Genomic DNA, 27,377 nt, shown 5'->3' on the forward strand with positions numbered 1-27,377 from the left:
CTCGAGACTCAAGGAAGTGCTGAATGCTATGAACTTTATACTCGAGAGCATTATCACGAATTATGTGTAACTTGGCATTAAACTAATTAGTGATTTCAGCATAAAATGATTGAAATGCATCGAACACTTGAAAGCAATCTTTAAGAACATATAACTAAGTCAAACTAGAATGATCATCAATAAGGAGTGGAGATCTCCCCCTCAACAGTAGCATGATTAGCCCATGTGGACTTGCCATGGAGTTTCCATCATCTGTTAACGGTATGGTTGGTGTGATTACAATGAGTACATTTCTTGAGGCCACTGTGACCACCTTGAAAATTCCAACCTTTATTCGAAACATGTCCCCCATAACCACTATGGGAATTATCAGCGGGACCTACAAGGGCAAAGCGATCGGCTTTCTCAGGAGCAGATAGGTTGGCATGCCGAACACGATTATAGGCCTCACTAGAAGATGGCAAAATTGTACCAACGAGAATCTGAGAACTAACAGGAAAAAATTCGGGCCGAAGTCCTAAAAGAAATTTTTCCAAGCGAAATTGTTCCCTATAGCGTTTCTGAGTCTCCAAATCAATAGTTAATGGTTGATACACATTTAATTCCTCCCACATACCTTTCAAGGCGGAGTAGTAATCTTCAACTGTGCGATCTCCTTGTGTAGTGGAAAAGGGATCCTCATATAGCTGATGAATCCGAGAGATGTTTTGCTTAGATGAATACATCTCCTTCAGGGAATCCCAAATCTCTTTAGAGGTTTCAAGGAAAGAGATATTGTTGAATGTTGAAGTCCTCCGGCTCCATAGTATATTCCATAACAAGTCATAATTTGGGCATCTTCTTGTTCCCAAGCATCAATAAATTTGGCAACAGTCAGTTTGGTAGACTTAAGACAAGAGAACTTTCCTCGAGCTTTCAAAGCACCTTGGACAGTTCGAGCCCATTGAAGGTAATTAGGACCCTTCAGTTTGATATTCGTCGTGGAACCAAAGAAGAGAGAATCTTTGCTATTTGTTTTGTCACCCATGGAGACCGAGCAAGGACGAGATGATATCTGAGCAAGAACAGGATCCGAGCAAGGAGACCAACAAGAGGATTCTTACCAAGCAAGGCTATACTATGCCATCGAGTCGATGAAGCTGTAACCCTTTTTTTTCTTTTTTTTTTTAGCATAATAAAACAAATAAGAGATATAAAACTATTTACATAAGAAAACGTAAAATTGAATAGAACTATGGCAGTAAGAAAAAAAGAAGAAAAAAGAACTAGATGTGAAAGATACACGAGAACAACATAGATGCGGAGCAGAGGTAGGCTGGTGATGCAGAGGAGATGATGGTGGGGACTGGGTTAGGAAGAGGAAGACATGATACAGGTCTCAGGAGCATTCTGCTCTGATACCATATTGAAAAAAAAAAAGACACAGCTAGAAAGTAGAAAAGAAGAATTCTTTTATCTTACATAGTGTGAGTGCATGTGGGTTTATATAGGAACCCAAGGCAGACAATCAATACAATCATTTTGCCAATTACCAGAAATTAACCTAATCAAATATCAATTCCTATAATCAAGCTAGCAACATCAGAATATTCCTACAAAATTATATGGATCAGAATAGTCCACTCTGTCAACTAATGACAGGTTGTAAACAACCTATATTCACGACATAAACATGTGAGTTTGTTTGAGTTTTGGAGCTATGGGTACACTTACTCATGCATTGAATTTGGGATGTTAAGTCATGAACGACTTAGGAGTATGAGTTTATGAGACTTATGTTAACTAAAAGAGTGTGAGTGTAAGGACTCGTATTGATGTGCTAAACTTAGTTCCAACTAAGGTAGAACTTAATTGGTGAACTAAAAGTTGGTGTACCTATGGGTACTTGAATGCCTTTGATGACTCCAAGGGTTATGGTGGATGATGTGGAATAGGGATGGCAATTTGACCCGCCCTGCCCCATTTTTGGCAGTTTTGGGGGACCTTTTAGCTTATTTGGGCAGAAATGGTTTGATGTAATAAAAATCCGCGAGGGTTTGGTGTGGGGGCGGGGGGATGTCACCCCGCCCCGTTTAAATAAACAAATTACTTAAGTACTCTTATTTCATTAGTATATATATTTCCCAATATATATATTAAGTACCATATTTTTTTTTTTTTTTTTGATAAGTAAAAATATATTAGAAAAACGTTCAAAAGGGGAACGCATCCCTAATACAAGAGAAAAGATCTAAGGACCAATAGAATCCAAGAGATCAAAGAAATCATCAATCGAGGAGCATGTACTTCCTCTAACATAAAAGAATAAAGAACGAAGAATATGAATTTTTAAATTAGCTAAGGACGATTCTTTTCCTTCAAAGGATCTGTTATTTCTCTCACGCCACAAACACCACCAGACACAATGAGGAACAATCTTCCAATAAGCACGAGCTTGTTTCTTAACAGGACAGCTTTTCCAAGCGTTAATCAACTGAGAGGAGTGCTTAGGCATTACCCAAAAAATGCCGAAAATGCTGAAAATAAAACTCCAACAACCAAACGCCACAGGACAATGCAAAAGAATATGATCCACGGATTCACTATCATCTTTGCATAAACAAAACCAATTAACAATGATGTTGCCTCTCTTTCTTAAATTGTCCAAAGTCAAAATCTTCCCCAATGTAGCTGTCCAAGCGAAGAACGCGATTCGAAGAGGGGCTTTAGAGCACCACACGGACTTCCAAGGAAACTCGGAACCAACAAAATTGGATAAATGAATAAACATAGAGCGGACATCATACCGACCATGAGCCAAAGGAACCCACAAAATATCATCACACCCTCTGCCAATATCCTTCTGCCTATACAAAATATCCAAAAAAGCAGAAACTTCCTCCATTTCCCAATCCTGAAAAGACCGCCTAAACTGCACATCCCACGTAACTCCATTGTTATCAAGATGATAACAATCAATCACGAAAACATGCTTATTAGTTGCAATGCTATAAAGCCTAGGAAATGAGTGTGAAAGCAACTGGTCGCCACACCAAAGATCCTCCCAAAAACGAACATGCCTGCCATTACGAACTTTGAATCTAATAAGAGTAGAGAAAACATCCCATCCCTTCCGAATAAATTTCCAAAAACCAACGCCTCCCGTAATAGTGACTGGAAGAGATGACCAACCCCCACTCCCCTCACCAAAACGACACGAGACAACTCTTCTCCACTGACGATGTCGTTCCCTTCCAAATCGCCATAACCACTTTCCTAAGAGAGCACGATTAAAAGGAACAATTTTTCGAATGCCTAACCCTCCGAATCTCAATGGTTGGCAAACTTGATCCCAATTAACAAGATGATACTTAAACTCCTCTCCCCTTCCACCCCACAGAAAATCCCTCTGAATTTTTTCAATTCTATCAGCAACAGAACATGGAATTTGAAACAAAGACAAAAAATAGGTAGGAAGGGATGAAAGAGTACTCTTTATAAGTGTGACTTTCCCACCCTTAGATAGATACTGCTTTTTCCATCCTGCTAATCTTTTCTCATATCTATTAATCACTGAGTCCCAATTCCCAACCAGAGTAGAAACTCCCAAAGGCAATCCTAAATAAGGAAGAGGAAAAGAACCAACTCCGCACCCTAAAACAGCAGCTAAGGAGGAAATATCTGGAACATCCCCCACTGGAACAAGCACACTCTTTCCGACATTAATCTTAAGCCCAGAAACTGCTTGGAAGCAAGCAAGAGTGCACCTCAGATATCTGAGTTGAGAAATATCAGCATCACAAAATACCAAAGTATCATCAGCAAATAAAAGATGGGAAATCTGGATCTGATGATCAACATCTCTGCCAACTCTGAACCCCCTAATGTAACCCAAATCTTCCGCTTTTCTCATTAATCTAGTCAGACCTTCCATAACGATGAGAAAAAGAAAAGAAGATAATGGATCACCTTGTCGCAGACCACGTGAGCTAGCAAAAAAACCCGCAGGAGAGCCATTCACAAGAACAGAAAACATAACTGATGAGATACAAGTGTCAATCCATTTTATCCATCTATCACCAAATCCCATCCTCCGAAGAAGATACAAAACAAACTTCCAATTAACATGATCATAAGCTTTCTCGATATCAAGCTTACACAAAACGCCAGGAACCCCGCTTCTTAATCTAGAGTCAACACATTCCCCAGCAATAAGAACAGAATCCAAAATCTGCCTTCCACCAACAAAAGCGTTCTGCGATTCTGAGATAAGACCATCCAACACTTTACTCATCCTGGAAACAAGAACCTTGGCAATAAGCTTATACATACATCCGATTAAGCTAATTGGCCGAAAATCCTTGATATCAGATGGACCGCCCTTTTTAGGGATGAGAGCAATAAAAGATGCATTCAAAGATTTTTCAAATGTGCCATGAGAATAAAAATCCTGAAAAGTACTCATCACCTCCTCTCGCACCACCTCCCAACTCTCCTTAAAAAAGCGCATAGTAAATCCGTCTGGCCCTGGTGCTTTGTCCCCGTTGCAACTAGAAAGTGCCTTAAGCACTTCCTCTTCCGTGAATGGAATCTCAATACTATCCCTATCCATCGCAGAAATAGTATTAAATGGAAGACCATCAAGAGTAGGTCTTCGATCCAAAGTTTCAGTGTAAAGCTGCTGGTAAAAAGAAGCAATTCCTCCGCGCACATCTTCTTCTCTCCACAAATCAAAACCATTAACCTGAATACTTCCGATATGATTACACCTTCTGTGAGCATTGGCCAGTCTATGAAAGAATTTTGTATTCCGATCACCATCTTTTAACCACAAAGCCCGAGACTTTTGACGCCACGAAATCTCCTCCATATGAGCAATCTCAGCAAAAACCGCTTGACAAGAGGCTCTTTGAGAGCGTAAAGACTCCCTACTCTGTCCCACCTCAGCTAAACGATCAAGCTCAGCAATATCAGCAAGGGCTCTATTCTTTTTCCATTCAAGATTCCCAAAAACTTCTTTATTCCATCTCTTAAGCTCAGTTTTAAGAAACTGAAGCTTTCTAGCTAACACAAAACTAGCAGAGCCTGTGAAAGACCCTTTTTGCCACCAAGACTGAACCTTCCCTTGAAAGTCTTCAGATCTAAGCCACATGTTTTCGAATCTGAAAGGAGTGCGTCTAGACCTCAAACCACCACAATCCAAAACAAGAGGTACATGATCAGATGTGACTCTAACCAACACAGCCTGAGAGACATCCGGGAAATGCTCTTCCCAAGCCCCAGAAATCAGGAAACGATCCAATCGAGAAAAAGTAACCGGTTCCCTACCATTAGACCAAGTAAAAGCCACTCCTTCCAACGGAAGATCGATAAGAAAATTATTGTCAATAAATTCTGAAAACATGGTCATTTCTGAAGACCACCTACCTCCTGTGGATCTCTCAAATGGGGATCTAACAGAGTTAAAATCCCCACCTAAGCACCAAGGCAATGACCATAAGTCCTTAACAAAGCAAAGCTCTTCCCACAGGACTGGTTTATCACTATCAGTAACAGGCCCATACACACCTGAAAACGTCCATTTGAAATTGTCTTCTTCCATCTGAAACATGCATGACACCGAGAAAATACCCTTCCAACAGTTCAAACTTGACAACCATCTACGATCCCACATGAGGAGAATACCACCTGAAGTGCCTGTTGCATTTAAAACTTCAAAGTCCACAAACCTACATCCCCAAAGACTCCTGACAATCTCAACAGTAATATCAGCCAATTTAGTTTCTTGTAAGCAGACAACATGAGCACTCCACTTCCTCAAAGCGACCTTGATAACTCTTCTTCTTTTCGGGTCATTAAGACCACGAACATTCCATGTTATAAGTCGTAGCTTCATGAAGAACCAAAAACAATCAATTCACCTCCTCCCCTTTTACCACTCCTGGTTCTCCCCCTTTCTTTGGTCGACCCATTCTTTCCATCGTAGTTAACACAAGAAATCAAATTCTTCACTTCCTGTTCGCCTTTCCGATGTGAATTTCTGACTTTGACTTCTTTTGTGTCACGAATAGGTTCACTGCTACCATTTCCATATTAAGTACCATATATAATAATATTAAAGTAATAAATGAATTTGATTAGAAGGAAAGTTGCAATGGTGAAAACTGAAGATGAGGGGCAAAAAAAAAGATCAAATCTATTTCAACAATAAATAAATTATGGTCTTAAACGGGCGGGGCGGGTACCCACGAGGATAAAAATGTTAAACGGTTGCGGGAATGAGGTGGAAAGTCCCCCTGTTTTTACTGTTTTGGGCGGGGATGAGGGTGTTAGAATTACAGCAGAATTATTCACTTATTGGCATTACAGCTATATTGCTGAGCTATAGTTACCAAGTATTGACTATTTGTTTGTATCTTTTAATTAGTTAATCAGTTTCCTTATTTTGTGTGGTAGGTAGAATCTCTAGAAATTAATTCAGGATTGTATAGTTGTCATTGACTTTGTATAGCTGGCTGTTTAAGAGTGTGTTATAAATAGGTTATATCCTATCCTCTAAAAGATATACACAGATTATTTTTCATCTTGTTTCTTCTTTTCCGTAAATATGCTATCAGAGCAAGGTTGTTGAATCTGACTTTTTTGTGCAGCCTTTGTGCCTCTTTGTGGCTACTCTCTTCTATAGTTTTTCTTTCTTTCTCTTCTTCTTAAATGGCAGAAACTCCAGCTCTGATTATGACAAAACCAGTGATTCACTTTGATAACCCAACCCTCCAAATTACTCCTGAGAAACTCAATGGAAAAAATTTCCTTGAGTGGTCCCAATTACTGCAGCTTTTCTTCAAAAGTAGAGGGAATATGGGGTACCTTCAAGGGACCATTAAAGAACCCAAAGAATCCGATCCTTTTTATGATTCCTGGGAAGCGGAAAATTCCCAAATCATGACATGGTTAATTAATTCCATGACTCCAGGAATTAGTAAACCATTTCTCTTCCTTTCCACTGCAAAAGAAATATGGGACAGTGTGACTCGGAGCTACTCTAAGAAAGGAAGGGCTCCACGAAATTTTTAGCTAAAAAGGAAAATTCAAAACACCAAGCAGGGAGACTCCTCCGTGACAGAGTATTTTAATACTTTTATGGTGTTATGGCAAGAGCTAGATCTTCACCAACGCTTTGAGATCAAGGATGCTGAAGTTGCTAAACAACTTGTTGAGATCTTGGAGGAGGATCGTGTTTTTGAATTCCTTGCTGGACTCAACTCAGATTTTGATGAAGTCAGTGGGAGGATTCTTGGAAATGAGCCTCTTTGCTCTTTGGAGGAAAGTTTCTCGTATGTGAGTAATGAAGAAGATCAGAAAGCAGTTCTCTCTAAAACTGTTGTTTCCGAAGTCTTTGCCCTCAAAACTGAAGGAGTTCCATTCAATGTTGGACTATATAAAAATCCTAATAAAAAGGGAGAAACCGACTCAAGGTGGTGTGATTTTTGTAACAGACCACGGCATACGAGACAAACCTGTTGGAGATTGAATGGGAAACCTCCCACTGGAGACAAGGGAAGTTGCCCACAACAAAGGAAATCCTTTCAAGCAATGACTGATTCTACAGAAAACAATACAGAGGATTTCTCTGATGACCAGATTTTCTCTAAAGCACAACTCGACGCAATACACCAAATGCTGGGGTGTGCTGGTTTCTCTGGTATATCAAATTCTTCTACTAACTATTCTGTTTCCACTAGCCACTTTGTTTAGTCAGGTACTAACCCCACTGCCCTCCTGAGTAGCGCCAATAAACCTTGGATTATTGACTCTGGAGTTACAGATCACATGACTGATAACTCCTATGATTTTCTAACATATAATCCGTGTTCAGGCAAAGATAAGGTTAAAATTGCCGATGGGTCGTTTGCTCCTATTCATGGAAAAGGTTTTATCCCTATATCCGATACTGTATCTCTCTCATCTGTCCTACATGTCCTGAATTTTACCTGTAATCTTTTATCCATTAGCAAAGTAACAAAAAATCTAAACTGCTCAGTGACTTTTTTTCCTACTTCTTGGGTGTTTCAAGATCTAGCCTCAGGGAAGAAGATTGGCAGTGGTGAAGAGAGAGACGGGCTGTATTATCTGCATCCTGGAAAGGTGACTGCTCAGGCCGATACTTTAGTCAGTAATAAAGAAAATTGGAAATGGTTGCTCCATTTCAAATCTGGTCACCCGAACTTTAAGTCTCTTAAAGTGTTATATCCTGATTTGTTTTCTGGTTTAGATCTTTCGGTTTTTCAGTGTGAAATTTGTGAAATTTTCTAAAAGTCACCGCGTTCCTTTTCTAATTAGTAATAAAATTTCTGCTATTCCTTTTTCTATGGTTCACAGTGATGTTTGGGGACCCTCCCGTGTCCTATCCTTGTTTAGCTTTAGATGGTTTGTCAGTTTTATTGATGATTGCACTTGTACTTCTTGGATTTATTTGCTTCGGAAAAAATCTGAGGTCAGTAATATTTTCAAGTCTTTTCATATGATGATTATAAATCAATTTCACACCAATATTCAGGTTCTTAGATCCGATAATGGGGGGGAGTATTTCAATGAAACCTTGGGAACATATCTGAATGAAAATGGGATTTTACACCAATCTTCATGCATTGATACCCCTCAACAGAATGGGATAGCTGAGAGAAAAAATACACTTACTTGAAGTGGCAAGAACCTTAATGTTTTCTAGGAGTGTGCCTAACTGTTATTGGAGCGACGCTATCCTTGCGGCAGCTTACTTGATCAACCGAATGCCCTCTAAAACACTCAATATGAAAACTCCGATTGCTTGCCTTAAATCCTTTTCCGTAAATGAAAGCAAATTCAATAGCCTTCCTTTAAAAGTCTTTGGGTGCGTTGCTTACATTCATCTTCCAAGTAGAGAAAGGTCTAAACTGGATCCTAAAGCACAAAAATGTAATTTTCTTGGTTACTCCCTGTTCTAAATCATGAGAGAGAGAGAGAGCAGACTTTATTGTATATATATTTCACAGAAAACCTAATAAGCCTATGTAGGCTTATATAAGGATACATGTCTGTCTTAATAACACAAGGGCCCTACCGACTATATGTAATTTCATAATGACCCAACATACACACACACACACACACACACACACACATATATATATAACACTCCCCCTCAAGCTAGAGAATATATATCAAATAATCCCAGCTTGGAACAGATAGTTCTTAACCAGTTATGACCCAATGCTTTGGTATACATATCAGCTAATTGATCTTCAGACTGCACGAATGGAGTAGAGATGCTCCCACGTAATATTTTTTCGTGAATGAAGTGACAATCAACTTCAATATGTTTGGTCCTCTCATGAAACACAAGATTTGATACAATGTGAACTGCTGCTTGATTATCACAGAACAATGGAGTAAGAGCTTCAACTGTCAATCCAAGTTTTTTAGAAAATGTTGTATCCATGACAACTCACTAGTGGTATGGGCCATTGCCCTATACTCAGTTTCAGCACTAGATTGAGCTACCACCGTTTGCTTTTTACTTCGCCATGTAACAAGATTTCCTCCTACAAATGCGCAGTAGCCTATAGTAGATCTCTTATCTGAAGGAGAACCAGCCCAGTCAGCATCTGTAAAACCTTCCACCCTGAGATGACCATTCGATTTATATAGTAACCTAAAACCTGGAGCTTGCTTGAGATATCGGATAATCCGAAGAACAACAATCCAATGTGGCATTCTAGGGGCTCCTATGAACTGACTTACAACACTAACGACATATGAAATATCAGGTCGAGTGATAGTGAGATAAATTAATTTCCCAACAAGGCAACGAAATCTGCCCAGGTCATTAAATAGATCACCCTCATCAAACACAAGTTTTGTATTTGAATCCATAAAAGCATCAACCGGATAACCACCCAACATACCTGTTTCTTCTAATAAGTCCAACACATATTTTCGTTGGGATAAACTTATACCCTTCTTGGATCTAGCAACTTCAATACCCAAGAAATACCTAAGTTTACCCAAGTCTTTAGTGTGGAATAGATTTTGTAGAAACAACTTCAACTTAGCAATGCCTTCAGAATCATCACCTGTGATCACAATATCATCTACATATACCATAAGAAATATGAAGCCAGCTTTAGTGCGCTGGTGGAATACTGAATGGTCGGTCTGACATCTGTTAAGACCAAATTTTAATGCCGCCTCAGAGAATTTTCCAAACCAAGCCCGTGGAGATTGTTTCAATCCATACAGAGCCTTTTTAAGGCGACAAACAGTGTGAAGATACTTCCCCTGAGCAACAAACCCAAGTGGTTGCTCCATATGAACCTCTTCTACTAAGTCACCATGCAAAAAGACATTTTTAACGTCTAACTGAAACAGAGGCCAATATCTATTAGCAGCAAGAGAAAGCAAAACACGAATAGAAGAAATCTTAGCAACGAGGGCAAATGTCTCATCATAGTCAATACCGCAAGTCTGGGTATAACCTTTGGCAACAAGACGTGCTTTTAAAAGCTCAACGGACCCATCTAGAAGATACTTCACAGTATATACCTAGCGACAACCAACAGGTTTGGCACTTGGAGGTAATGGAACAAGATTCCACGTGCCATTCTGATGCAAAGCATCCATTTCATCTTGCATTGATTTCCTCCAGCCCGAATCAGACAAAGCATCCTACACAGTCTCAGGAACAAACGTAGTAGACAACTGAGAGGAAAAACATGAGAAGGATAGCAATAAGGAATTATAAGAGGCATACTGAGCAATTGGATGATTAGTGACACACGAGCGAGGACCTTTACGAAGTGCAATAGGCAAGGAATCAGACACATTAGGTTGTGTTGGATCCAAAGACTCTGAAGACGATGGAGGAGGCACGACAGCAGGTGGCTTTGGTCTTTGAGTGTACACCTGTAATGGGGCAGGTGAAGGAGATCTAGGTTGAAGAGAAAGTGAGGGAAGAGGAACCGCAGGAAGAGGCGACTCAGGAGTGATATCAAGAAGTGAATCAGCATCTGAAAAATATGGGATGGACTCACAAAAGGTTACATCCACGCTAATAAAGTACCGTTGAGCAACAGGACTATAGCAGCGATAACCTTTATGAGAACGAGAGTATCCAAGAAATACACACTTTGTGGCACGGGTCTAGTTTATCAAAATTAGGACCAAGATTGTGGACATAACATACACATCCAAAAACTCTAGGAGTAAGAGAAAACAAGGAAGAATCAGGAAATAAAATAGAATGTGGAGATTTGCCATCTAATACAGATGATGGCATATGATTAATAAGATGACAGGCAGTAAGAACAGCATCACCCCAAAGCCGTTTAGGCATACGCATATGAAACAAAAGAGCACGGGTTACTTCTAAAAGGTGTCGATTCTTACGTTCTGCAACTCCATTTTGTTGAGGAGTATAAATATATGAATTTTGATGAAGAATTCCTTTATCACTAAGATATGTATCAAAGGGGGTTGAAGAATATTTCTTAGCATTATCAGAACGTATAATACGAATTGGGCATCCAAACTGAGTTTTGATTCCTTTTTAAAATTTTTGAAAAATTAAAAATAACTCAGAACGATCTTTCATTAGAAACAACCAAGTCAGGTGAGAATAATCATCCACAAATGTCACAAAATAATGAAATTTATTGATTGAAGAATGTTTTAGTGGACCCCATACATCTGAATGAACCAAATGAAAAGGACTAAAGACACGATTATTAACCCTAGACTTGAAAGACACACGATGGTGCTTACTAAGTTGACAAACTTCACATGATAAGAATTCCAAATGACGAAGACTAGGAACTTGACGCTGCAAAACTTGAAGTGACGGATGACCAAGACGACAATGCCACTGGAATGGAGACAGAGAAGACTGAAGAGCCACAGGATAAGGTTCCAAATCAAAGTAATATAAGCCACCAGCTTCATGGCCCGTACCAATCGTCTTCTTCATCTTGAGATCCTGAAACACACAAGAAATGGATAAAATGTAACAGAGCACTGGAAAGATTTACTAAGCTTACTGATAGACATTAAATTAAAGGGAAACTGAGGAACATATAAAACAGACGAGAGAGACAAGGAATCACTAAGTTGAGTTGTCCCCAAACCTGAAACCTTAGTGGATGAACCATTAGCAAGAATAACACTTTGAGAAGGAGGTACATAATTAAAATCAGATAGAAGATAAGAACATCCAGTCATATAATCGGATGCTCCAGTGTCTATGATCCAAGGACTGCGAGTGGAAGACAATAGACATGAGTGTGCAGTACCTGACTGGGCAAAGGTAGGAAGATGCTTGCTTATAAGACAAAAATTGATTATACTCATCACGTGAAATAGGGACCGTATCTGATTCAACTACGTTGTGAGATCCAGAAGCAACATCATTCAAAGAGGAGGAAACTTGATTTGCATAGCTAGATGGTTTGCCATGAAGGTCCCAACAAAAATTCATAGTATAATTAAAAAGGCCACAATGAGTACATTTTCGTGATTCCCTGCCACGGCCACGTCCTCCCCGTGAATCACGACCACCACGTGTGGAGCGTCCCCCATGACTTCCACGGTAAGCATTATGTTCACCCTTTGAAACTACCAATGCTAAACGCTCACCACCCTGCCCAGTATTCAAATTGGAGGTGTCACTTGCAAGTGTAGCGCGCTGAAGTCGAGAAAACACATTAGCAAGAGATGGAAGTGTGGAACTGCCCATAATCTGTGCACGAAAAGACTCATATGCTGATGACAAACCAATAAGAAAACAGACAACATTAAAGTCCTCACGTTGTTGTTGCATACTTCGAACATCAGCAGTTTTGGGCTGATACATATTCAACTCCTCACAGACTCCCATAACTTTGGAATAATACTCTTCTATATTGTGATTACCTTGTTCAAGATTGAAGTATTGCTTATAGAGCTCATAAACACGAGTGATATTACCTGTCCCAGAATACAATTGCTGCAATCTGTCCCATATCTCCTTGGCAGTATCCAAATAAAGTAAAGTGGAACTGATTTGGGGTTCAATACTGTTTAACATCACAGAGATGATTTGAGCATCTTCCTTTTCCCATGCATCAAAAGAAGCATTAGTCTCCTTGAGTTTACCTTTAGTCAGATGAGTACCAAGACCTCTACCTTTGAGAAAAATTGTAACAGATTTAGCCCACAGTATGTAATTCTTCCCATTGAGTTTAACTGAAGTCATGGAAGAATGAAGACCGGACGTGGGAGAAAGCAAATCCGAACTGGACGCCATGTTGAACCCAGCAAAACAGAGAAGGAAAAAAAAAAGAATGCAGAATCTGTATTCTGGCTGGATTTAGGCGAACGGGCCGGATCTGGGCGAACGGGCCGGAACCGGTCAAACGGGCCTGATCTGGGCTATCCCAGGTTTAGTAAACCAGGGTTGGAATAGCTATCCCAGATTTAGTAAACCAGGGTTGGAATAGCATAACTGTGTAGCCAAACACGGGTCTTCTTCTTCACACCTTCACAAATGCCGGTGAACAATGCAGCGAAGACGATGGCAACCCAGTCACAAGCAATAGCCGAATCAATAGGCAGCGACCTCTGCAACTTTCGGCCAAAAAAAAAACGCGAATCGATGAACCTCACCTCTGTAAATCAAGCCAGAAGATGTCGGCGAGCTCGCTGACAACCAAAGAGGAGTTGCTGGTGACAACGAACGAGGCAGAGACGACGACGAACAAGCTTCAGATCTGACGACGATGAACGAGGCTTCAGATTTGACGATGGGAAATGATGAGCTGCTGGCGACGACGAACGAGGCAGAGACACCAACACCGCAATCGTGATTCCGATCTTACACAAGAACAACACAATTACAGACTCTCACACCCATGAATTCGTGTAGCTCTGATACCATGTTGTAAATCATGAGAGAGAGAGAGAGAGAGTAGACATTGTTGTATATATATTTCACAAAAAACCTAATAAGCCTACGTAGGCTTATATAAAGATACATGTCTTACTTAATAACACAAGGGCCCTACCAACTATATGTAATTACATAATGACCCAACACACACACACACATATATATATATATATATATATATATAACATTCTAACACTCCCCAAACAAAAAAGGCAGTAATGTTTTCATCCTCCAATGAGGAAATACATTGTCACAATGGATGTCAATTTTTTTGAAAATCTCTCTTACTATCCTAGGTCCGATCTTCAGGGGGAGATTAGTGATGCCAAGGAAGATCTTTCCTATGATCTCTTAATAAATCTTGATTCTGTTCCTAGTACTCTACCAGAACAACCGATTCTAAGGGAGGATCTTCAAGTTAAAAATCCAGAGGAGAACAGAACTGTGTTTCAATCAAACACTCCACTTGTGTACTCATGAAGAAAATCTGGTCAGACTATACAGCCCGACACTCTCACCCGCAATCAATCTTCAACTCCGGAGTTGGAAAATGAGCACCCGGTGAGTCCTAGGTCAGGTAGTTCACCTAATCCTTCTTTGCCACAGGTAGATACAGATTTAGATATTCCCACAGCTATCCGAAAAGGGGTGAGGTCATGTACCACCAAACATCCAATTTCCAATTTTTTATCTTATCATCAAATTAACCACTCCTTTCAGGCTTTTATTTCTCAAATTTCTACATAAAATATTCCTGCTAATATTTCTGAAGCTCTAAAAGACCTGAAGCGGAGAGGAGCAGTTCTTGAGGAAATAAAAGCTTTACAGAAAAATGAAACTTGGGAAATTGTAAATCTGCCTAAAGGAAAGAAGCCTGTGGGATGCAAGTGGGTTTTCACGGTGAAGTATAAATCAGATGGGTCAATAGAAAGATACAAGGCGAGACTCGTTGCCAAAGGGTTCACTTAAACCTATGGCTTAGACTATCAAGAAACATTTGCCCCTATTGCGAAAATGAACTCAGTAAGAATTTTGTTTTCTTTTGCTATCAATTTAGATTGGCCTTTACATCAATTTGATGTAAACAATGCGTTTCTTCATGGTAATCTAGAAGAAGAGGTTTATATGGATTTACCTCCTGGTTTCGGAGATTCAAACGATGGGAAGGTTTGCAGGTTAAAAAGAATCTTTATATGGGCTAAAGCAGTCTCCTAGAGCTTGGTTCGAAAGATTCTCAAAGTTTCTCATAAAGTGTGGCTTCTTACAGAGTCAAGGAGATCATACGTTATTCTTCAAGCATTCTACTCATCAGAAGATTACAATTCTCATTGTCTACGTTGATGATATTATTGTGACAGAGGACAACTTCGAAGAAATTAAAGATATGAAGATTCAACTTGCAAAAGAATTTGAATATATTTCCTAGGTATGGAAGTAGCAAGGTCAAAGGATAGTATGTTTCTTAGAGAAAATACATTCTTGACTTGCTTAAGGAAACGAGATCTTTAGGAAGTAAACCAGCAATGACTCCAATTGATCCGAATCATAGATTAGGACTTAACAGTGAAGAAAATCCAGTTGACAAGGGGAGATATCAAAGGCTCGTCGGGACACTGATTTATCTATCCCACACAAGACCAGACATTGCCTATGTTGTAGGGGTTGTAAGTCAATTTACGCACTCTCCCTTGGAGTGTCATATGGAAGTTGTTCAAAGAATTTTGAGGTATCTAAAGGCTACACCAGGCAGAGGACTTCTATTTAAAAAATCTGAACATCTTCTAGTGGAAGTTTACACAGATGCCGATTGGGCTGGTTCAATCACTAATAAGAGATCTACAACAGGTTATTGTACTTTTGTAGGAGGCAATCTGGTTACTTGGAGGAGCAAGAAGCAAAATGTAGTTGCTAGGTCCAATGCAGAAGCAGAATACAAAGCTATGGCTTTGGGAATTTGTGAGATTCTATGGATACATAAGTTGTTTAAAGAACTTAAACTAGAATCTACATCTCCTATGAAAGTGTTTTGTGATAATAAAGCTGCAATAAGTATAGCTCACAACCCCGTTCAACATGACCGCACTAAGCATGTCGAAGTGGACAGACACTTCATCAAAGAGAAAATTGAAAGTGGACAGATTACTACTCTGTTCGTAACAACTCATCAGCAATTGGCTGATATACTCAGAAAAGGAGTTACAACGGTACTCTTTGAAGATTTAAGAAGCAAGCTGGGAATGGTTGACATCTACTCACCAGCTTGAGGGGGAGTGTTAGAATTACAGCAGAATTATTCACTAATTGGCATTACAGCTGTATTACTGAGCTGTAGTTATCGTGTATTGACTATTTGTTTGTATCTTTTAATTAGTTAATTAGTTTCCTTATTTTGTGTGGTAGGTAGGATCTCTAGAAATTAATTCAGGATTGTATAGTTGTCATTGACTTTGTATAGCTAGCTGTTTAAGAGTGTGTTATAAATAGGTTGTATCCTATCCTCTAAAAGATATATATAGATTATTTTTCATCTTGTTTCTTCTTTCCTGCAAATAGGGGGAAGGGTTTTTAAATGGTTACGGGGGTGCGGGAGGGTACACCCGCCCAAACCCGCCTCCGTTGCCATCCCTAATGTGGATGTACATTTTTTTTTTTTTTGATAAGTAAAGATTGTATAAAAAGTGTTCAAAAGGGGAAAGCATCCCTCAAAAACTACACAAGGCCAAATAGGGTCCCTAAACCATCAAAGAGTACAAATGATCAACAAGCTCCTCCAAAGATTTACAATTTCTTCCAAGAACCCAACAAAAGAAGATGTGGATGTACTTGAGCCTAAGGGTTAAAGCGTGAATAGACTTGAAGCTTTTGGTTAGTGTCCCTAGCTTGTAAGTAAACTAGGGTTTCACTTGAATGACCTAACTTGTAAGGAAACTAGGGTTTTGACGGATGAGAGCCGAACGAGTCTAGTATGGTATGATAAACCTGCTCTAATACCATGTTGAAAAAACAAAAGATTGGAGAGAGACATTAAGAATGAAACAGCACAAGGATATATAAGTGGTTTGACCACTACGGTCGCTCACAAAGCCTAATGGGCAACATCACTTCTTATTATATTCTCCCTTAGTTTTGTTTACAACGACCACCTCTATTTATAGGTGAAAGAATACAAGTGATAAATATGAAAACTACACCGATGAAGGATTACTACAATTAATCCCATAAATCACCCCTCCCAACACCCTTGAAAATACTTATCCATATATGATACACTCCATATGGAAAGTAGTGTCAAAATTGAGTAGTTTTCCAAGAAAGTAGCCTGCCAAAGTGAATTAGAAGGAAAATAGTTTTCATTGTTCTGGTGTTCGTAAGCTTGAACACTTTTTATATTTGCAATGATTCATGACCAAATAAGATACACTTATGCTTCATTTGGTTGGAGGAATGGAAAAATGAATAAAAGGGGGAGGGGAAGGGATGGATGAGGCATCCCTAGGGAAGAAAAGTTGTCTCACATACTTTTTGTTTGCTTGAATGGAAGGGATAGTAGAAAGGATGAATTAGGTGGCACCTTTTTTTTTGTTTGGTTGGAAGGAAGGGAATGAGAGTTTTTATATTTTTTTACCAATATACCCTTATTATACGTGAGACATAATTTCAGTAGGGTTTAACAAGTGATTTTTTAAGTAATTAAAGGTTAAAATTGGTATTACATTTATAGGGTAACTTTTCTTTCTCTCTGCCCAATTTTGGACGGATAAAAAAACTTTCCAAAAACATGGACCAGGAGGGATGTTCCATCTCTCTTTGCTTCCCCCCTCTCTTCCCTTACGTCCAACTTCCTCAATCCTTTCAACCAAACATAACAATATTGATCTACTACTGAGATTATGTTTTCTAAAGCAGCATTAAAATAGCCAGCCTAATACACTATGTAATTGTATGCTTTCTGAAGTCAAGTGCTAGAGAAAACAAAGATTTTGAAGCAACTATGGGTTTAATCAACTATAGCCAGGTCAATCTTTGAAGCGTTTTTTCAAGAACATAAAATGCTGAGATTCCATTTTTGCCTAATTCTAACCTACTTTCACATCATAACATATTAAAATAAAAAAAAAATAAAAAAAAAAAAAAAGGGAAAAGGAAAGAAGAAGAAGAAAGAAAGAAAGAAAAAACAAAAGAAAGAAAGAAAAAAGAAAAACACATCCAGCATCTCTACTACTCTTTTTTACACCAAATCCTGCATATGAGCTGCTTATAGGAAGTCCTTGGGCATTACAAAATAACAAGACATATACAACTTAATAAGCGAAATGAGCATTTCAAAGCATTCACATAGTAGCAATATCTTTTGAATAACAATTAGAAAAAACACGAGCAGAAAATGAGAACATGATATGGATAAATATATAAACTCCATTTAACAATTTTCTTTTCTTAGCTAGGGAAAAAAAAAAAAAGAGTTTGAATGGGGAACAGTCACCATTAGTTCAAGTATTACCAATATAACATGAAAAGCAATAAAAAATCGTGCCATCATCAAGCAAAGCTGTTATACTTACTACCTGAACATGACAGAATTCCAACATTATAGAACCCAGAGCTATAAATTAAGGATCCCCAAATAATACCTTTCACTTTCGTAAAGCACACCGCGTAATCTTTCCCTCCAGTATGGATCCTTGAGCATCTTCAAGGCCTTGTCATGAATTGGTGTTTCTAGAGTCCAAGTGGACTTGAGGCAATCCAAGAAATCTGAGAAGAAACGATCAGCGATACAATTGGATGCCTCAATGCTCCTTGAGCTAGAACTCAAATCCAGTCTGTATCTTTTTGCTTTTGCCACTGATCGTTCTCTCGTGGCTCCAAAGGTTTCAATCAATGATTCACGAACGCTAACCAAAAGATTGTTTAATCAAAGACAATCAAAGAAACAGAGAGCAAAAGACACATGAAAATCAAGACATGGATTCTCATAAAATCACATATATATCATACAGAAACTCTAGTTCAACTAAAAATGGACAAGTAAAAAAATACAAGGAGTATCAAATGAATAACCAACCTATAAAAAGATATAAAAAGTAAAGAGGGATTAAATTGTCTAAAACAATATAATTACCATAAAAAATCTACGTCTACTTAAAACAAAATTTTAAAAGCTACTATTTGTAACTTCAAGTGAACGCGCTTTTTTTATGAAACCTCTACTATCTAACCTCACTTATTTTTGTCACCAAACGAATCTCACCGAAGTTTTTTAAAATAAAAGTGTTTTTTAATGGTAGAGAAGCAATCCCAAACAGCATCCTAGCCCTTGATTACGTCAATAAATAATAAAACTTAACCCTCCAAAGTACTTACAAACTCATGACTATTTAAAAAGACTAGGACCATAACTATCATCTACCAAATAACATAAAACATAAAAATCAAATAAGACACATAGAAAATAAGCAAATAACTAAAACCCAAAGACAAATAGAACCCAAGCTTAGTTGGCTAGGGGGGCTGATTAGTCTTGGAGAGCCTCGTAGATGCTCCTGCATCACCTTCAATCGGCCAATGCATTGAGTCGCCCGTCCATACGCCGTGTGACTCGTGTCGACTTGATACGTTTCAATGAAGGTAGATAGGAGAATCATTCTGACAGAAAAGATATATTCCCCATTCAAATTTCAAAGAAACTTTTCTTCTTTTCTTTTTCTTTTCTTTTTTTTTTTTTTTTTTTTTGGTTGTTGTCAACTAGGCACTTGTCAATGAAGGTAGATAGGATAGGAAAATCAATCTGACATAAAAGATATCTTCCCCGTTCAAATTTCAAATAAACTTTTATAACCAAATTAAATCGAAATCGAGGATTTTTTTTTATTGAAACTAGGCATTTCACACATTCTCATATCTTGCAATAAAAAACAAATTAAATAAAGAAAAAAGAAAACAACAATAATTACAACATGCATGCATATGCGTTGGCATATTATCCTTGATGACTAGAGTTTTGGTTTCTGTTTAAATTACTGTAGTTGATAATGAAGTGTGGGATACTTACTATTGATATATGAAAGGAAAAGGCTGAAATTTCTTGTATGCTATAAGCATTTCAGCAGATGACAAGAGGGGAAACCTAGTGAACTTTCAATATTAATTGTTAGTGGAATGCACAAAGTAATTATTGATTCTAGATTTTTTTTTTTTTTTTTTTTTTTGTGGGTAGATAAGCTTTTTAAGATGACATCGTTTTTTTTTTTTTTTTTTTTTTTTTTATAAGTAATTTTAAGATGACAATGTCAGGCTAAGCCAACCATATAAAGAAAACAAACCAAACAAAAGGCTAGCAAGCCAACAAAACAGTTCAACTAGACCAATAGTACAAACAAGAACACAGAGCTAACTATAGTAACAAAGCAACAATGGTAAAATAGTAAATGCAAAAAAAATACTCCGCACAACATATAGCAGGATAACGAGGAACATATAAAATCCAAACATTAGCCAACAAATCTTAAGGCGCTCCAGAACCTAATTCAGCAGCATCTCAAGAAACCAATGGCGTAAGCTTAGCAAAGGCAGAAAATAGCAAAACTATCCAAGTCAGAAGGATGACTACCAGAAAACAACACCATCAATCTAGAAGAATGACTACCCAGGAAACAACACCATCTATCTAAAGCAGAGATATAACAAATTCAGCTGAACAAGAGAATCAACTGAATATAGATTCCAGAAGATTCCAAACTCCTTGGAGATACTTATTAGCAGAAAAAGAAAGAAATCTCGGAAGAGATGAAGCTTGAAATCTGACAGCATTAAAATTCTTGGCACTAACAGTATTAAGACCCACATATTCTTGAAAAATTGCCTTCAATTTCTCTCGAGCATAACACACTGGTAAAAACAAAATCATCTTCGAGAGGGTAGCTTTAAGAGATTTCCTAAGGATCACGAAGCCCAAGTAATGATGCTGTCCCGGGTATCAAGATGCAGCTGAGAAAAGTGAATTCCACATTTATGAAAAGGGAAGTCCAAATCTAAAAAGAAAAGGACAATTGAAGAATGGATGATCATGGTCTTCCAGAAAAGGAAGCTCATAGAAGAGATAAAGATGTTGAATCCGGGCATATCACTAGAAAACCAGAGAAGATTAGCCCAATTGACCTTATAGCTTGAGTAGGATTCAGAAAAGTTCAAGGACAGGAGGTCGACAAAGACCTTGAATAAGGGAACCATCTGACAGTAGACTGAAGAAGATTAAAACTAGATGGAGCAGGAAGATTGTTAATTAAGTAGAACAGTTGAGAAGATCTTGGAAGAGACACTGGCCAAATCCAATGATCATTCCTAAAAATATCTTTCACCTTTGCATTTCTGGATAAACCAGAACCATGTATCACTCTATCCCCATATAGTTGTTGAATAAAACAAAAATAAAACCAGTAAATAAACCACAAAAAGATTGACTACCATCACCAACAATGTGCACAATACAAGGTCTGAATGTGCTTCTAATTTGCAAAAGTTTCCTCCATATCCAAGAGTAGTCCTTGAGAGGTTTAACATCCCAACTGCATCTACCATTTAGAACATTGGTTTTGGCCCAAGATTCCTAGATGTAAAAGTAACGAGGATTGCAAAGCCTACATAGATACTTACTCATACTAGCTTTATTCTAATTAGCTAAAGTTTTAATTCCCAAACAACCTTCAGAGTTTGGTTTACCAACATTTGACAAAGTTACTCTGGATCCACTAGGTATAATAGACAGATATCATCCAAAAGGTTAAGCGGCTCATCATAATGGTCACTCTCCACATGCAAATTTAACTAGATAGTTCTAATGTTTAAGAGTAGAAATAATGTAAGTCCTTCTATCTTGTTTCATCTTCATTCTCCGACTAGTCATGCATATTCTTTTTCTTAATAGTTAATTGTTTCTCATATATCCAAGGAAGTCAACAACTTGGGACTTTAAAGGAGATTTTCACCAAACACTATATCAGCCAGAAAAAAATAAAAAAATAAAAAAATAATAAACCTTATCTCATGGTTTGGTTTCCACCCAATAAAGAATGCAAGCTACTTCCATAGTTACATCATCCGTGGCCCAAATAAATGGGCTCTAATAGAATAAAATTAATTGAGTAATACATAAATGATATTTTCAATTCTTTTCAAAGCTAATCCGATAACATATCAACAATGAGGCCAACAATTTTCAATCTAGCTTGAGTCTCACCTTGCATTAACTCTTCATTTTCAGGATCTCTTTAAAGAAATTAATCACTGAAGCTTCTTGGAAAGTTGGTGCATGGGGTTACCCACAGTAGAGATGTTCCAAGCCCTGCTCACAATATCCGCAAAACCTTCTTGCTTGCACCAAAATTAGAGGATTTTAAAAGGTTTGGGGTTCGGCCAGTCCTTTTAATAGTGAACAGAACATAATGGTCTTAGTTGTGCAGTGGATAAGCAAGTTGGGAATGAGGGAATTCTTGTAGCCACTCCTCACTAAGAAAGCATCTGTCCAACTTTAGTATATATCCTCCTTCTGTTGTGCATCTATTGCAACAAGTCCACATTTTTATTTATAATAGGCATTTCAAGCAGTTTGGCAATGTTATGCACTCCATTAAATTCATATAGAACACATTGGGGAACCTCGAGGCATCCTCTTTTGTCTTCTTGGTATCTTATAACATTCCAATTACCTAATGACATCCAAGGTTCGTGTACCAGGGTAGAATATTGGTTGATGTCAGCCATAGAGATCTCCTATCTTGAAAACTGTTTGCAACATGTAAAGAGGAAGATGGTTTTCTGAAGCTGACAAATGCAAACTTTCAATAAAATGCACTGATCACTCTCATGGATAAGTTGCACAGTATACTAAAAAGGGTTCCATTACACAATGATTCTACCCAAGTAGTGAGAGTTATGATTACTATCCATTGCCAATTGAAAATGAGCTTCTTAGTTAAAAAAGAGTTCTCTTTTATTCGACTTTCCAAAAGACAAACAGAATTAAGAATTTTTTTTTTTGATAAGTAATAATTCATTAAAGACGCTCAAAGAGGGGAGCACTCCCAAAATAATACAAAAGTGACACACTATAATTTTAAGCTATCCACAAAATCCAAAAGAACATCCATAAATTTACAATTCCTCCCCATTGACCCAGAAAAATAAAGGAGTATATTATATTTGAGAGACCAAATAGGAGGCTCCTCCCCCTCAAAGGGTCTCCTATTTCTCTCGCACAACAAGCCCCACCATAAACAAAGGGGAGTGGCCCTCCAAACATCTGTGACTCAGCTCTCCACTATACACGCTTTCCAAGCCTCTAAAAGGTCAACCATGGACTCATTACCTCAAACAACTTTTTGCTTTTTTGCTTCCTAGAGGAGTTTTATAAATTCTTGTGACATTCAGTCCTCTTCATGACAGAAATGGACTCTTCCAATGTCTCTGGAACAGTGGTAAGAGTCACAATCCAGGAGATAGAATGGGTTGGTTTGCAAGTTTTCATTCAGCTCATTTGAATTGTTGATACCATTTGAACAAACAGGTTGAACAGACTGGTACTGCAGTTGATTACTTCTTTGTACAGTTTCCCTTGTGTTAGAGAATTACGTGATTTATGTAATTGTTAGATAAATTTGGAAAGTATTAACTGTCTGATTTTGTACTAATTACAGGCTAATATAACTGGTGTATTAAAGTTTAGGTTGACTTATTTTATTTTCTGATCTTAGGGATTTGATTGTATATTCCTTAATTTACTGGATTCTGATTTGATTGTATTCAGCCTATAAAGGTCAGGCTGCTTTGTATTAGAAAGTAATGAAATATACTCCAGTTTTTCCCAATTTCTGTGTTATGGTATCAGAGTACTAGGTACTCTTTCTGGGATAAAATATTTCATCATTCACAGATTTCATAGCAGCTTGGAGTTCAGTTTTTTACAGAAGAAAAAAGAGATGTCAGAGGTTACACAAACCAGCTCTCAATCGGAGGAACCTACAATCCAACAACAGGTTCCTGGAGATCTTCAAGCTGCGTATGGGCTGAATGGAACGAACTATTTAAAGTGGTCTCAACTTGTTCAAACCTTTCTGAAAGGGAAGGCCAAGCTCAACCATCTTCTTGGAAAAGGGCCTAAGAAAGAAGATCCAAAGTTTGCTGCTTGGGACGAAGAAGACTCAATGGTCATGTCATGGCTATGGAATGCTATGGTACCCAAGATAAGTGATACTGTCATGTTTTTGACAACTGCTCAAGAGATATGGGAGGCGATCAGACAAACTTATTCGAAGAAAAATGATGCAGCCCGGGTGTACGAGATCAAGGTGAAGCTAGCTGCCACAAAACAAGGGAACAAGACTGTAACAGAGTATGCCAACACTCTGAAAAATTTGTGGTACGAGTTGGACTATTACCAGGTTCTCGAGATGAAGAACAATAAGGATGCTGCGTTGTTGAAGGCTTTCATAGAAAAAGACCGAATCTATGATTTCTTAGCAGGCCTTAATCCGGAATTCGATACTGTTAAGAGTTCAGACTTTGGGGAAAGGATTATCCTCCCTAAATGAAGCAATTGCAACTATTCGTGCTGAAGAGAGCAGGAGAGGAGTTATGTTGGATTCGCAGCCATTGGAAGGATCGGCACTCCTTACAACCGCTGCTAGTGAGCGAACTTTGGAGAAGAAGTCTTCAGCTATTACTAATTATAAGAAATCTGACCCGAAGAGGACATTCAAAGAGAATCTGGTATGTAACTATTGCAAGAAAACTGGTCATACGAAGGACACCTGCTATAAGCTACATGGAAGGCCACAAAACATGAATCAGTCAAACTGGAATTCCGGAGGAAGAAGCTGGCAGCAAAAGGGAAAAGCCCACGTTGCACAAAATAGCACTAATAATACCAGTGATCAACCGAATTCCAGCAGCAGAGAATTCTGTAAGGAAGACATTGATCGCCTCCGATCCCTTCTTAATTCACTCGAAGAACCTACAGGTGCCTATTCATTAGCACTTTCTGGTATGTATTCTGGTTCTCATGCTCTTAGTGTCTCAGATAATGTTTTAATCCACCCACACTCTTGGATTGTCGACTCAGGCGCAACCGACCATATGACCAACTCATCCCAATCTTTTTCTTCTTATAAACCATGCCCAAGTAATAAAAAGATCACCATATCTGATGGGAATTTAGTCACTGTTGCACGACAGGGGGACATATCCTTAGGACCTTCCTTGTGTCTTAAAAATGTTTTACATGTGCCCAAATTGACAACCAATCTTTATCTGTCAAACAAATCACCAAGGATATGAACTGCAATCTTATTTTCTCAAAAAATTCATGTGTGTTTCAGGACCGAGCTTCGGGGAAGACGATTGGGCATGCTAAAGAAAAGGATGGTCTCTACTGTCTCGAGCTCATGAGTGGAAAAGTGAGTACTGGAATTGGTTGTTCATCTGTGCTTCTGTCTAATTCCTTCACAAATAAAGACAAAATTCTCCTTCATCATTTTCAGCTTGGTCATCCTTCCTTCAGAACTCTTAGTCTTATGTTTCCTTCTTTGTTTAAAAATGTTGACTTGAAACAACTTCATTGTGATATTTGTGAAATTGCCAAACACAAACGTGTTTCCTTTCCTTTGAACAATAATAAATCATCAGTTCCTTTTTATTTGATGCACAGTGATGTTTGGGGTCCTTCACGGGTTGCTAATTATTCTGGGGCACGTTGGTTTGTCATTTTTATAGATGATTGTACGCGGGTAACTTGGACTTTTCTCATGAAGCAAAAATCTGATGTAGCCAATATCTTTCCAATATTTCATAACATGATAAAAACACAGTTTGGGGTGAAAATTAAAAGGGTGAGGACAGACAACGGGAGAGAATATTTTAACCAAATTCTTTCACCATATTTGAATCAGGAAGGAATAGTTCATGAGTCCTCATGCATTGACACACCCCAACAAAATGGGGTGGCCGAAAGAAAGAATGGACATCTTCTTGAAACTACCCGTGCTCTTCTTTTTCAAAGACAAGTTCCAAAATATTTTTGGGGGGAAGCCGTTCTTACAGCCACTCATCTCATCAACCAATTACCTACCAAAGTCTTAGATTTTAGAAGTCCTTGGGAAACACTTTCACATCATTTTCCAGACTTCTTTACTCCAAACAGGTTGTCTCCTCGGGTATTTGGTTGTGTTATCTTTACTCATGTTCATGCTCACAATCGAAGCAAACTTGATCCCCGAGCACTTAAATGTATTTTTATAGGTTACTCTTCAACTCAAAAAGGTTACAAATGTTACCATCCGCCTACTCGGAAAACCTACATTTCAATTGATGTCACATTTGTTGAACATGAGAGTTTCTTTCATCATCCTTCTCCTCAGGGGGAGGTAACAAGTGATGAAAAGGATGATGATGCCAATGTCCTCGATTTCGATCTTATGCCCAAATTGTCACCACCATCTTTGAGTCCAAGTTCTGCAACCACTCCTGCCTCGGTTTCCTTTGGTTCCCCTCTTACGGCGGCTTCTCCAAGTCCGGATCACATTTATTCCCAGGTTTCACTACCTACTTCCGATCCAAGTTTTGATATTCCTCCGCTTCAAAATCCAAGTGTGACATCTCTTGAATCTCAACCACAATCTCCTCCTAAAAATCCAACTCCATCAATCAATCCAATAGTCACTAAACCACTTCAAGTTTTTTCGAGAAGGAAGGGAGGCAAGACTAATCCGAAGCAAGCCCAAAAGTCAGAACCTATGCATGGGGAAGAAACCACTCAGGAGAAAAACACTACTCAGGTAAACAATTCCACTCTTGTGTTTGATGAGATTGATTTAGAACTACCCATCGCAGTTCGAAAAGGTACCCGAAGGTGTACACAACATCCACTCTCTCATTTTGTTTCCTTTGAAAAATTATCTCCCTCACATAGAGCCTCCCTTACTCAGCTAAACTCAATAGCCGTTCTTAAAACATTGTCTGAGGCATTAAACAGCAGGGAATGGAAGCAGGCCATGAAAGTTGAGATGGACGCACTGGAAAAGAACAAGACTTGGGAGATGGTCGAATTACCGAAGGGAAAAAAAACTGTGGGATGCAAATGGGTGTTTTCAGTAAAATTCAATGCAGATGGATCTCTTGAAAGGTACAAGGCAAGGCTAGTAGCAAAAGGATATACCCAGACCTTTGGTGTTGATTATCAAGAAACTTTTGCCCCAGTGGCAAAAATGAACACAATAAGAATTTTATTGTCTCTGGCTGCTAACTTTGATTGGACTTTGCAGCAGTTTGATGTAAAAAATGCATTTCTGCATGGAGATCTTGAAGAAGAAATTTATATGGACGCTCCTCCAGGATTTAGTTTTCCGAAGAAGAATAGGGTATGCAGACTAAGGAAGGCACTGTACGGACT

General features: G+C 38.4%; 1 protein-coding gene across 1 annotated transcript in view; it reads right to left on the reverse strand.

Annotated features, from left to right (window-relative positions):
• Window positions 1–27,377, reverse strand: part of LOC132268109 (F-box protein CPR1-like) — a 45,707-nt gene that overhangs the window by 12,551 nt on the left and 5,779 nt on the right. The window contains exon 2 of the mRNA XM_059768844.1: window positions 18,568–18,831. Within this exon, the coding sequence (XP_059624827.1) occupies window positions 18,568–18,831 (264 nt within the window). The remainder of the gene's footprint in view (window positions 1–18,567; window positions 18,832–27,377) is intronic.

This window comes from Cornus florida, unplaced genomic scaffold (assembly GCF_030987335.1).
Source record: "Cornus florida cultivar Cherokee Brave unplaced genomic scaffold, ASM3098733v1 CherokeeBrave_3.0.0_Hap2_Chr08, whole genome shotgun sequence".
Lineage (NCBI taxonomy): Eukaryota > Viridiplantae > Streptophyta > Magnoliopsida > Cornales > Cornaceae > Cornus > Cornus florida.